The 13,125-nt window shown below is 45.8% G+C and overlaps 1 protein-coding gene across 1 annotated transcript in view; it reads right to left on the minus strand.

The window, feature by feature from the left end:
- Window positions 1–2,581, minus strand: part of CWH43 (cell wall biogenesis 43 C-terminal homolog) — a 57,487-nt gene extending 54,906 nt beyond the window's left edge. Inside the window, exons 1-2 of the mRNA XM_059161761.1 lie at window positions 2,407–2,581; window positions 365–556 (exon numbers count right to left, since the gene is read on the minus strand). Of these exons, the coding sequence (XP_059017744.1) occupies window positions 365–556; window positions 2,407–2,449 (235 nt within the window). The 5' untranslated portion in view covers window positions 2,450–2,581. The remainder of the gene's footprint in view (window positions 1–364; window positions 557–2,406) is intronic.
- Window positions 2,582–13,125: the final 10,544 nt, after the last annotated feature.

The following is a 13,125-nucleotide window of genomic DNA, read 5'->3' on the forward strand; positions in this document are numbered from 1 at the left end:
TCATCATGCATAATTTTCCTATTTTCACGCAGGAGCATTCAACAATGTGTAATGGTTTCTGAGTTCTGTGTTGTAGTTGGAGAAAGAACACAAAATTTTCAAGAGCTGAAGTGTTCTCCCTCTTCACTTCAGTGATTTTTAGGCTTTTTCAATCTGACAGAAAAAGTTAGAAATATAAGAGGCATCGACTCTTGGTCTAGCATTCCAATTCCACTAGAACTATTTAAGGTAGTAGTAAGAGAAAGAGGAATCTTGTTTCATTTAATTATTTAGCATTCAAAAAACAGTCTACATATTTTCACTTGATTTTTGACATCAACAACAATAACAAGAAAAATCTTAAAGAAGCACTTTTGAATCTTACCCACAGTAATGATCCGCAACAGGATTAGCATCCACTTCTTGTTAACCAATTTCCAGAAGGGAGGAAATATTAGGAATACTGGAGAAAGAAACGCTATGCCAAAACCTTCAAGCCCAGTGAGTTCCAGAGTTTGCAGGGGAAAGTAATAGATCATGGGTCCCAAGCCCTGGCAGAGAGACCAAGAAACATATCCTAGGGGCAAACAAACAAACAAACACGTTTTAAAGGACAAGTGCAAAGGCCTCCTTGTTTCCCAGAGTAGCCCTGCCCCTCCGCCGCCTCCACCATAACTACTCTGGCCGACCCACCCTCCCTCACAATTCTGACCTTAACCTGGTTCCACTACAGAAATCCTCCCCCTCCCCCATCAGAAAGAGAATGTCCCGTGACACCCCTTATTTCCCCCTTTACCCTTGTTGGCACCCCCAGAGGTCATCCCTTTCTTAAAACCTCTTCATCTGGACCATCTGGGTTGAACTGGATGTTCTGTCAGAACCCTAGCTGAAAAAATGTCTTTACCTAAGTCAACCCTTCTATAAAAAGCAATATCATGAAAATCAAGCAGAGGAACAGACAGGGGTGCCTGGATGGTTCAGTTGGGGGACATGCCGCTCAATCTCTGGGTGTGGTTTCAAGCCCCATGTTGGGTGTAGAGATTATGGGGGGGGGGGGGGGGGAAAGCAAACAAAAGAAAAAGAAGGACAAGCAGCATGACTTTCTCCTTTTCTCCCACTCCAGAGCGCACCCAAAGGCAGGTTAGTTAGGCAACATATTCTTGTAAGTAGACTTTTTTAAACCTAACCTTAGGAGAAAGAGCCGGGTAAGTGAAATACCTAGATCTGACTCAGGCTCACCTCTGCCCACTACTGACTGCATAATCTTCTACCGTAATGATAATTAACTAATGGGCCCTTCCCATGGGCCAGCGTCTGGGCTAAGTATTTCCAGAGATCATCTCTTTAGGTCCTCATCCAACTCCTGTCCTATGAAATGGACCCCTTTTACTCCCGTCTTACAAAGGTAAAAATAACAAAAATGTCTGAGATTCAGAAAGTAATCGCCAAGATCAAAACGGTAGCACATGGCAGAGTGAACTTAAACCCGGGCAGCCTGGTTCCAAAGGCAGCCGTCTAGCCATCGGGAGTGGTTAACTTTATCCCCACGAACGTCCCAGCCTGACGTTCTTCATCAGCAAAATAGCCCTGTTAGCCACCTCACAGGGTTGCGAGGATTACCTGAGATCAAGTACTAAGTACCTAGCACCCTAGGTACTTACTACAAGTAATTCATTTCACATTGCTGTATTAAGATACATTCGGAGCCAGGGGAAAGGGGGGGTGCTTCTGAATTATTAGCAGCTCCCAGAAAATCAAGTTTTTAGGCAGGTGCCCCTCCTAAGCAAAGGAATGTTTCATAGTAAACAGCGAGATGATAGCATTCTCCCCAACGTTCGGCTGGGAATTCTGATTTTAATCATACAAGTCGGACAGAATTACACCAATAATTGTTCTCGGGACTTTTTTGCAAAGCTGCTAAGCGCGCACAGGTTCGATGCCCAGCCGTGAGCTGTGCTCACCTCACGCCGCCGGGGGACACGGGGGGGGGGGGGGAGGGACACGCCGCCGGGGGCGGGGGGAGGGCTTTCCTGCAGAAAGTTAAGATCCAGTACTGAAGTTTATTCACTTAAATTAAAGGTTTGGACAGGGGGTGGGGGGTGGGGGCGGGAGCTGTACCAGCAGCGCCGGTTCAAGGCCTCCACGTGGGGAACTGGGCGCGATCCCAGGGTGGCGTGGGAGCTCGGAAGCACCGTCTCCCCGCGGAATCCTCCTCGGCTTCCCAGCCGCGGTCGGGGACTTGTCTTATTTATTTACTTACTTACTTTTTGACTTTGGTGGCAAGAGTTCCCAGAGGACGTCTCTATGTGGGGCCCGGGGCGCGCTCCCCCCTCCCAGAGCCCAGCCCCCGGGGGTCCCAGCGCCGCGGCTCCGGGCGCGTAGGGGGCGCGCCGCCCGGACCGCGCGCCCGGGGCTGCCTCGGCTTACCCAGCAGGCTCTGCAGGAGGATCTCGCGCCACAGCCAGGGCATGGCCGCGACGTGGAGCCGCGCTTCCTCAGCAGCAGCACGCGCCCGCCCCCCGCGCACACCCGGCGCCCCGCGCCCGCCGCCGCGCGGTCTGGAGCTGAGTCCGTGCGCCCGCGCCCTCGCCTAGCCCCGCCGCCCCGCACCGACCCGCGCGGCCCGCCGAGCCCGGGCGAGGGTGGGGCCGCCGCGCGTCCGCCTCCGCGCACCACACCCAGCCCAGCCTGCCCGGGCCCGCGCCACCTGCGCGCTCCGGCGCCCAAACCCCCGGCCCCGCGACGGCTCCCGGCAGGCTCGCGGGGGGTCCTCGGACCCCGCCGTCGGGCAAGACCCAGGGCGCCCGGCCCGGCCGCGGAGCAGCCCGGGGAGGGAGCGCTGCAGACCCCCGGGAGGGCGGGAGCCGGCGCAGCGGCGGGCCGGAGGTGCCGGGTTTAAACCGAGGGCCACGGATGTGCGCTGACGAGGGGACGGCTGGACGGGAGGGGACCTGCAGGACGCGCGCGCGCTCTGGGCCGACAGGTGCCGACAGGCCCTCGGCGTTCTTAAGGCCTGGGCGACGCTCGGGAGGCGGGCGGCTCCCCAGAGCGCGCTACTCCCTCTCAGCCCGGTGGTGAACAAATTGCGCTCTAGAAGGGTGGTCCAAAAATTCTAGAGGCTCCAGCATTTTCTGTGGCTTTTAGAGACGCCGCAACCCTTGCACAGAGGAGAGAAGACAACTGATGAGCGCGGAAACTCTGCCCTCCTCAACGTCATGGTTAACGCGGTTTGTGAGCGCCCATCCCTAAGGAGAGAGGCAGAGAAGGTCTAATTAACGATGGAGCCTGCGGACTAAGCCGGTTGTTTCTCGCTCAAATAATACCACACCCCAGAATGTCTTGGGAAAATTTTTTTGAACCTTCTCAAAGCAGTTTATTTTAACTCGCTTTAGTTCCTTCGAAGACTTTATCACTCCACTCTTGGAAAGTTTGTTCTGAAAGGAAACAATGATGAGTCGCCTAAAAGTGTAAGAATCTTTTATGAGCAATTGTTGTAGTAAGTCTGTAGCAGTTTTGAGCAAAGAGATCCTAACCACTTAGTTAATTACTAGTACTCTGTCACAAGGGTAGCATATAGATCAATGAAGCAGAACCAAGAGTCCTGAAATAAACTCTTGGGGTCAGATGATTTTCAACAAGTTTGCCAAGACAATTTCCTGGGGGTTAAAGGATGGTCTTCAACAGATGGTTCTAGAACAATTGGATATCCCTCTGAAAAAGAATAAAGTAGGACCCCTATCTCACACAGTATGCAAAAACTATTCTAAATAGACCAAAAACCTAACTGTAAGACATAAAACTATAAAACTCCGAGAAGAAAACATAGGAGTAAGTCTTCAGGGTCTTTGGTTGGGCAGTGAATTCTTAGAAATGACACCCAAAGCCCAAGTGATAAAAGACATAAGAGAGCCTCATTAACATTAAAAGCTCTGTGCTTTTAATGTTAATGGTAAAACAAACAAAGGTAAAACAAACAAAACACCACAATGCACATACTGTTAGACAGTATTTTCAAATTGTATGTCTGGTAAGGAGCAGCTGTCCAGAATATGCATTAAAAAATATGAGTCAACAATAACAAACGACCCAATTTAAAAATGAACAAGAGATCTGATAGACCTTTCCCCCCAGAACCTATAGGAGTAGCCAATAAGCACAGGCAAGGAATATTCAAATCATTTCACTTGGGAAATGCAAATCAAAAGCACAATGAGATACCACTTCACACTCACTAAGATGGTTATAATCTTTTTAAAGATCATACAATTACAAGTGTTGGCAAGGATTTGGAGAAAGTAGAACCCTTCTACATTGCTGGTGGGAATGTAAAACGGTGCAGCTACTTTGGAAAATAGTCTGGTTACTCCTCAAATGATTAAACATGAAGTTGCTATATGATCAAACAATATTCCTGGGTTAAGTATAAGTATATATACCCAAGGGAAATGAAAACATGCAGAATTTGTACACAAGTGTTCATAGAACCATATTTATAATAGAATGTGGGAACAACCCAAATGTGCAACAAATGATGGGTAGATAAACAAGAAGTGGTATAGCCATACACTAGAATATTATTCAGCAATCAAAAAGGAATGAAGGTCTGATATATGCTACATAGATGAAGCTTGAAAACAATGCTAGGGGCGCCTGGCTGGCTCAGATGGTTAAGCAACTGCCTTCATTCAGCTCAGGTCATGATCTCAGAGTCCTGGGATCCAGCCCTGCATCAGGCTCCCTGCTCAGTGTAGAGTCTGCTTCTCCCCCTGCCTGCCGCCCCCCCTGCCTGTGCTCTCTGTGTCTCTCTCTCAAATGAATAAATAAAATCTTAAAAAGAAAGAAAGAAAGAAAGAAAGAAAGAAAGAAAGAAAGAAAGAAAAGAAAAGATTACTCTTAAGCAAAAGAAACCAATCACAACATAAATCACCTATTGTACAATTCCATTTAAATGAAACTTTCCAGATAGGCAAATTTATAGTAACCAAGAGTGTATTAATTGCTTAGGGCTGGGGGGCAAGTGGCAAAAGAAAGGGAATGAATGGGTATACAGTTTCTTTCAAGACGGGGTGGAATGCAGTGTTCTAAAATTAGATTGTGGCAATGGTTGTACAACTATGAATATACTAAAAATATTACATTACACATGGTAAATGGGCGAATTAGAGGTGTGTGGGTTATGTCTCAAGAGGACAGTTTTAAAAATGCAATACAGGGGCGCCTGGGTGGCTCAGTGGCTTAAAGCCTCTGCCTTCAGCTCAGGTCATGATTCCCTGAGCTGGGGGAATCTGCCTTCAGCTCAGGTCATGATTCCCTGAGCAGGTCACCTGATTCCCAGGTGCTGGGATTGAGCCCCACATCATTGGGCTCTGCTCAGCAGGGAGCCTGCTTCCCCCTCTCTCTCTGCCTGCCTCTCTGCCTACTTGTGATATCTGTTTGTCAAGTAAGTAAATAAAATCTTTTTTAGAAATGCAATACATTCTAGTTACATTTTGTAAAAATGTTTTGGTTCTGTTCATCATTTACTCTCAGCCATCCTTCAAAATGTGACGGACTTCAGTGAATAGAAACATCAGGTCCTTCATTTTCCTTCGTCATTTCCCACATACATTTATTTTTCTTGGTCCCATGTGAAAAGCATCGTATTTAGTGCTGTGAGTGCCATGTAGGCACTCTGTAAAGTTTGTCCCTTTCAACGCCAAGTTCTAGGGCAAACTTTGCTTCTATTAAGGATGCATTGTCTTTTCTCTTTTCCTTAAATCTCAGTTTTTAGTCTTAGTATTTTTTTTTTCTCTTTAACCATTTGATCACAACTACCTTCAGGGGAGTCTGGAAAAATGCAGTCTAGCTGCTAGCCCAGAAAGGAAAGAAACCAAGTTGGGTTGAGCCGCTGTCTGTTTCTGCTATAAACACCTACTTTATGTGTAGTTGTTTTGAGGTTTAAATAGATCGGGTAGTAAGGCATTCAGCATGTCGCCTATGGGATTTACAGCATTTAGTAAATGGTAACTTGCTTTTTTATTTGTATATCTCTTCATAATACTTGACATTATGCAAAGCATATTGTAGGTTAACTCCTTGCTTGGCCGTTAGGTCAATAACCTCTGCCTTCTGAGCTCATTTTAATTGCCTTCTCTGGGCATTCTCTAATTCATTCTGACTTCCTTCCAACTATAGAGAGAAGAATGGCATTAGTATGCCAGGGAAAATTTCATTAGAGGTTTTTTTTTTTTTCCCCCTCCCCTTCCACAAAGGAGTAATAGTATTTCGGTTGTGTTGGCAGTAATTTTTCTGGTTGACCATGTTGTTCCTCCATGGCACATTGTGGGAACATCTATCATGATTCCTTCCTATGTGGCTTGTCAGTGTAGCTTGAATTATTGTTCCTCTTGCAGGCTAATTAGGAAGTTGCTTTTAATTTCATTCCCAAATATCCTAAATCAAATAGATGAACTTTTAATTACCTTGCTCTCCATTTAATTTCATTGCTATTTAACTATTATTACTGTGTAACTTTTACTCATCTCCTACAGAATATAAGTTACCAGACAAATGATATCAGCGTCATCAGCTTGATCTCCTCTGTGAACATGCCCATTACATACAATTCACTGCCACCACCTCAATTTTTGTATTTACAATCTGCCTGGTTTTAAACTAATTTCAAAGGCCACAGTCTTTTCATTTTTGTCAGTGTCTCTTCTCTGACCTCCAAATGCCATTTGCATTCTTATTTTACATGGAAATGAATGAAACTCATTATGGCTTTGCCCACTGTTTCTTTTCTCTCTTCCTTCCCTATTTCTTGGAGCATGAACACGTCAAGGTCAGTCAGAACATAGTGAGACTATTTTTATCAGAAGACAAGAATCACTTCTACAAGGAGAGAATACGTTTTAGGGAATAACAAAGATCCTCTGGTCTAACAAAAAAGAGAAATGATTTTCTCTGAAAAGGCAAAATAAGAAGAAACGCCTTCGTGTCACTTCAAGCTCTCAATTATGCCCATTTTTTTTTTTAAGCATCCAGGCCACTTTAGTATAAGCTGAGTTTGTGTTTTGTGATGACGGATGTTTATTCCTCAGTCACATCACATCTCCATGGTGGGTTGGTTGCAGGTGCTTTTCATCATCATGAATCTGGGACTCGGGCTGAAGCAGCCTCTACCTGCATGTGTCATCGAAGCTACATCACCCTCAGCCAACAGAGTGGTCAAGCAGACATCAGTGGGGCAAAGCTATATAAGCGAAGCAAGAAGTACTTTGAACAATAATGCAATCTATTACAATTCATTACATCTGATATGTGTGTGTGTGTGTGTGTGTGTGTGTGTAGGCACACAGAGAGAGAATTTATAGTTGTTAGTCCTTTTCATTTTAATTAGTAATTGCTTCGTAGGTATTTAATTATTTTGATTATTTGCTTCTTTTTTGCCCAATACATTAAGAATTTTTTCTCATGGCCATCAACTATCTTCTGAAATGTGACTTTTAATGGCTTTCTGTTATTTCATAGCATGGTTATATATCATTTACTTAACCATTCCCCTTTTGGTGGATATGTAGGTTGCTTTGTTTATGGTAATGGTCAATAAACAGACTCCCTACCTAGAAAACATGAACACTTTTCCCCCCATACGGTTCCTTCAAAAGAGAGAGGTTACACGTCTCTAACAAAATGAAAATGTGATGACCTTCTCTCCAAGAAACAGATGAACTCTGGCTTTGTTTTAGCCAAAGTCTTGAAGGCCCTGGATTTTGCTTGAGATCGGCAGGCTTCAGCTTGTGGCTCCAAAGAAACAGAGGAGTGTTCCTCGCCGGCCTCTCTCCACTCTGGGCAGCTAAGTTTCTTTCCTTGAGTGGAAACAAAATGGAAGCTCCCTATGGCAGAGAAGGTTAGCTCTCTGCCCAAACATTCCTGTCTGTCCTGTGCTGGCCAGAGAGCAGAGTTGTTACTAAAGAGGAGCTGCCAGCCGGAGGCTACACTTCTCAGCTCTCTGGTGTCTTGGTGGGTTCTTAGGTGGCTGGTTCTCAGCAAAGGAGTGTGATCAAGGGACATGTCACTGCCAGGTAAGGAGGTTGGAGCTGCTTCTCCCCTTTGCTCCTCTTCTTCTTGTGATGAGGCCCTAGGGAAAGACTGAGCCACCAAGAGGAAGAGAGCCAAGGTCTTTGACTCATTACAAAGGGGAAAGCTAGCCTATTGACTGGGAACACCGCCCTGGGAACTGGTGGTGAATGTGATGAAGCCACTGAAATGTATTCGTTATAGAACTAGGATTGCCCTAACCAATATGGCCCTACCCAGCTTTTCCCCCAGAGGTTAAGGGGGTATAAAAATTAAAGGGGATGCCATTGAACACTCATTCTGTGCCCTTCTAGGCACAGGAAGGAGACAAAGAGGAATGATCAGGTTATAAAATGTGTGATGCTTGAACTAATTAGTTCTGTGGGCGTTGTTTTGCTGACCCTCATGAATATTTGCTCAATAAATGCTCTCTAGGGAAATCAGTACAGCCAGGGATCCCGTCTCCTCAGTTGCCAGAGTCTTCTACTAAGTAACTCTTAGTCTTCAACTAAGGTTACCAGGAAGATCACTACATTCTTTTTGAACTGGAAAAATGGAGACCATATTACAACTCTAAAGCGTGGGGCTTCAGAGAGAACTCAATCTGTATTCAAATCCCAGCTCATGCGTGGACTAGCCCACAGTTAAACCAAAAGCCAAGCTGTATTCCTGATCTGTGGAGAAAATCTCTGCTGCACTGAGCACTGGCTGCCACTGTTAGCTCCTCTGCCATGTCCTTGTCCACGCTAGAAACTCAACTCTCCTGTGACTGCCTGCCACCTTGCCTTTTCGGCTCCCATATCTACCAGTACCTCCAGAGAAAATGTGTCCTTAAGGTCCCTAGAGGAGAAGACACCACGACAGAATTAGAAGGGAAAGTTATCTATGAGGGGAATACCCATGAAAAAGAAAAGGCGGAGGGCACCTGGTTGGCTCAGTTGGTTAAGCCACTGCCTTTGGCTCAGGTCCTGATCCTGGAGTCCCAGAATCAAGTCCCACATCAGGCTCCCTGATTGACAGGGAGTCTGTTTCTCCCTCAGATCTCTCCCGTCTCATGCTCTCGCTCTCTCTCGCTCTCTCTCTCTAACGAATAATTTTTTTAAAAATCTTAAAAAAAAAAAAACAAAAACAAAAACAGAAGGGGAGGGAGCAGCGGTGGGCAGAGAGAGCCTTCAGAGGGCGATGCAGGTTTGATAGTTGTGAAAAAGAGAATGCGGAGGAAGGAAGACAGGGTGGGAAGAGCCAGAGACTGTGGTGACCTCTGCGAAAGTCTCAGCTGGCCAGAATGGGAATCTGTTGGAGGATCCTGCCCTGGAGAGGACGAGGCTAGGTCCCAGGCATCCCATTCCCCCTCCACTGAGGGCAACTGCCTGGTTTGAGCAGAGGCATGGAATGAATGAAGGCAGTGGAGGCGAGAGGCTGTTACCTACGCCCCTCACAGCAGGCTCTCTTGAGGGAGATCTGAGGGGCACCCCTTCCTGCCAACCAGAGAAGCACTCCGGCCTTTTCCTCACCGCCTCACCGGCTCCTGAATCAAAGTCGGAGGAATGGAGATTAGACCGAGTGCTCCTACTGCAAGGAAGCCCACGGGAGCAAGTGACTGGCCTTTCAGCACCAAAGGAGGAAATATTCTCCTTAGATAGAGGTCAAGACAAATGAGCTTAAGCAGGCAAAGCACTTAGCCCAATGCCTGGCGTGTAACCGCTGTTATGCTCACCCTCCCCCACCAAGAATGTCAGGGAAGGTCATGGAAAGAGAGGCATTGTTACCTCAAGCTCTCCGAGGTTCAAATCTTGACTCCAGCTTTCCAATGCAATTGGGCAAGTATCTTACCCTTTCTGGGCATCAGGTTCCTCATCTGGAAATCCTCCTTTGTGGAGTCATTGTGAGGATTTGCGTTACCATATGGAAAAAGGCCCCAGGTAGGCTCTGAGGAAAATAACAATGCTGTAAGTCCTTTGTGGTGAGGGGAGTAAAGAGCACCAGAGTTAGAGGGTACACTTCGTGGGGCTGGGCACTATGCCAAGTTTATCCTTGTAAGAACCGTGACGTATCCTAGGACCTCAATAGATACTTGTTGATGAATGAATGAATGAATGAATGAATATATTTTTTCTTATTGCTAGATAACAAAGAGAAAGCTACATAAATCATTTTTTTAAGATTTTATTTATTTGAGACAGAGAGAGGGAGAGCACAAGTGGGGTGGAGGGTCAGAGGCGGGGGGAGAAGCAGACTCCCAAATGAGTAGGAAGCCCGATGTGGGGCTTGATCTCATGACCCCAAGGTCATGACCGGAGGCAAAGGCAGACACTTGACAAATGGAGCCCCTCAGGCGGCCCTTCATAAATCAGTTTAAATTGGGGTTTTCTTTTGCAGACTCCTTCTCCCCGATAATGTCCTCCCTTCTTATTTTTCCCTAACGTTCTTGTGTGCAATCCCACCTCTCCCAACGGTTTAGGGATTATAGAGTCAAATAGTTTTATTTTATTTCATGAACCCAATCTTTATTCTTTTTTTTTTTTAAAGATTTTATTTATTTATTTGACGGACAGAGATCACAAGGAGGCAGAGAGGCAGGCAGAGAGAGGAGGAAGCAGGCTCCCCGCTCAGCAGAGAGCCCGATGCGGGGCTCGATCCCAGGACCCCGGAACCATGACCTGAGCCGAGGGCAGAGGCTTTAACCCACTGAGCCACCCAGGCTCCCCTCAATCTTTATTCTTTTTGAAGTAGTAGAATACACAGTTTTAAGAATCATAGTGACAAAACATATTTCCCCTGGCACACCCCTCCCTGCCTGGATCCCCCCTCCTTAGGGACAACCAGTCTCAATTCCTTAGCTGTTTTTTTTTTTTTTAAGACCCTCCCCCTCTTTATTTTAGAGAGGGAATGCGTGTGCTCATGCATGAGTGGGAGGATGGGCCGGGGGGGAGAGAGAGAGAGAGAAAGAATCCTCAAGCAGAGTCCCCCTTAGCATGGAACCTGATGCAGGGCTGGCATGGCCCAATCCCAGGACCCTGAGATCACGATCTGACTTGAAACCAAGAGCTGGTCACCCAACCAACTGAGACACCCAGACATCCCCCCCTTAGCTGGTTTTTTTTTGGGGGGGGGGTATTTATTTCCATATTTCTATGTTGATTTTAAAAAAGAAGACATCACTAATTTTTTTATTATAGGACATGGAGGGTTAAATCTCTTCTCCCTACACATAGACATGCACACACACGCATATACACACATACTTCTTACCTTCTTCTATGCAATGTAGTTGTGACCGTTATTTCACAAATCTTTCATAAATCAGCAGGATTATGTTACTGCTGCATCACACAAAACACTGCAATTCTATTTTATTTCTCAGATAGTTTCTGTGTCCTCTTAGGATTACAATTAATTTCCTTTTTTCCTTTACTTACCTGTGATAACCACAATTCATTCCCAAACTGTCCCCCCAAGTTGTAAAACCTCACGATCGTCAAACCTATGAGGGCTTCTACCAGTCCCCTTCTTCCTCTGGAATCTTCTCTCCTGGTGGTGCTCTCTACTCTTCTGATCCAGTCTGGACAGGCTGCTCTTCACACTTGCCCCAGACCTCTCATCCTGGAGCTTCACATCAGTGCCATTTGAGAAACTGCTTTGCCCCTCCTCTGTGTTGGACTCCCTGTTTTCAGGATCTCATGTCTTCCCCTTCATCAGTTGACTCAGTGGCTTCCTAAGATAGAGTACCTAGGAAGCAAGTGGGTTTTTTAGGTTTTATCTGCAAATGTTATCTACCCTGCCAGTACCATCCATTGAGATCGAGAAATTATTAAAATAGAAAACATGTCATGGCAATCATTCATCTCAAGGTTTGACCAAATACGATACAGATGCAAAGGAACAGTGACGTCAACAAGTTGAGGTGTTGTCCCTCTCACATAACTGTTGGCCTCCGCTGTCCTGGGTTGATATGATGGCTCTAGAGTCATCAGGATCCCAGGCTCTTGCTATTTTGTTGCTCATCATCCTCAACAGGAAGGTTCCACCTCTTGACTCAGAATAAGAGCTTTACTGCTACACTCCGTATCCTCACTCAAACCAACAAGAATGAGGAAAGGGGAGAAGGACATTTCCTAAAAGTTGCACACACTACTTCCACTCCCTTCTCCTATGAACTGTTGTACAACTGCACTGATATTCTTTCCTTATTTTATTCTTGTTTTTAACCTTACTTTTTATGGTACCTCGCAGAGATTTTATTGTACCTATATCTCTGCCTCACAACTATTATTAGTTTAAGCACATGGTGTGAGGTAAACAAGCATCTTAATTTTTATTACTTTCATAGCTTTAATTTGTGACCCAGATGTGGGATCTCACCAAACCACCCTTCTGTTTAATAGATTATACCCAGTTTGAAATACAGCGTCCTTATATCCCTCAGAAGCAAACCCACTCCGCATATCAATAAGGATTTTTGAAGGTTGGCCTGTTGTGTTCCAGTGGAGCTTTGCCCATGTTGATGGCTTTTTAGCCTCCTTGGTGGATGACGCCAGGCAATGGAAGGCAGGGAAATGTCGCTTGTTTCCCACCACGTGGAGGAAAGTGGTTTGCAGTGGGACAAATGATGATGTGAAAAGAAGGGAAGAGAAGGAAGAGTCTTGACAGCATTCAGGTCCCTCTTTCCAGTTGTTTCTAAGATCCAGCTGCATGTTTTCCCTTCCCATAGTTTGATTGTTCAATGCATCCATGGATCGTGTTAGAAAATTAATCCTCCCCTTTGCCCAAGCCAGTTTGGTTCGGGTTTCTGTCACTTGAAAAAACAATAATCTTAACCGGCTCATATTCAAACAAAGTAGCTTCTTGTCATCACAACAGAGCTTTCTCATTGGACACACAGTTGGGATGTGGGGGGTTAGGGAATGATGGTTGAAGGATACAAAGTTTCTTTTTGGAGGATGAAAAATGTTCCAGAATGGGGAGGGGGTGGTTGGTGGTTGCGCCACTCTGTGACTACACCAAAAGCCACGGAATTGTATATTTCACATAGGGGAATTTTATGGTGCGTGAACTAAATTTCAATAAAGCTGCTTTTAGAAACTA

Source organism: Mustela lutreola, chromosome 1, assembly GCF_030435805.1.
Source record: "Mustela lutreola isolate mMusLut2 chromosome 1, mMusLut2.pri, whole genome shotgun sequence".
NCBI classification, from domain to species: domain Eukaryota; kingdom Metazoa; phylum Chordata; class Mammalia; order Carnivora; family Mustelidae; genus Mustela; species Mustela lutreola.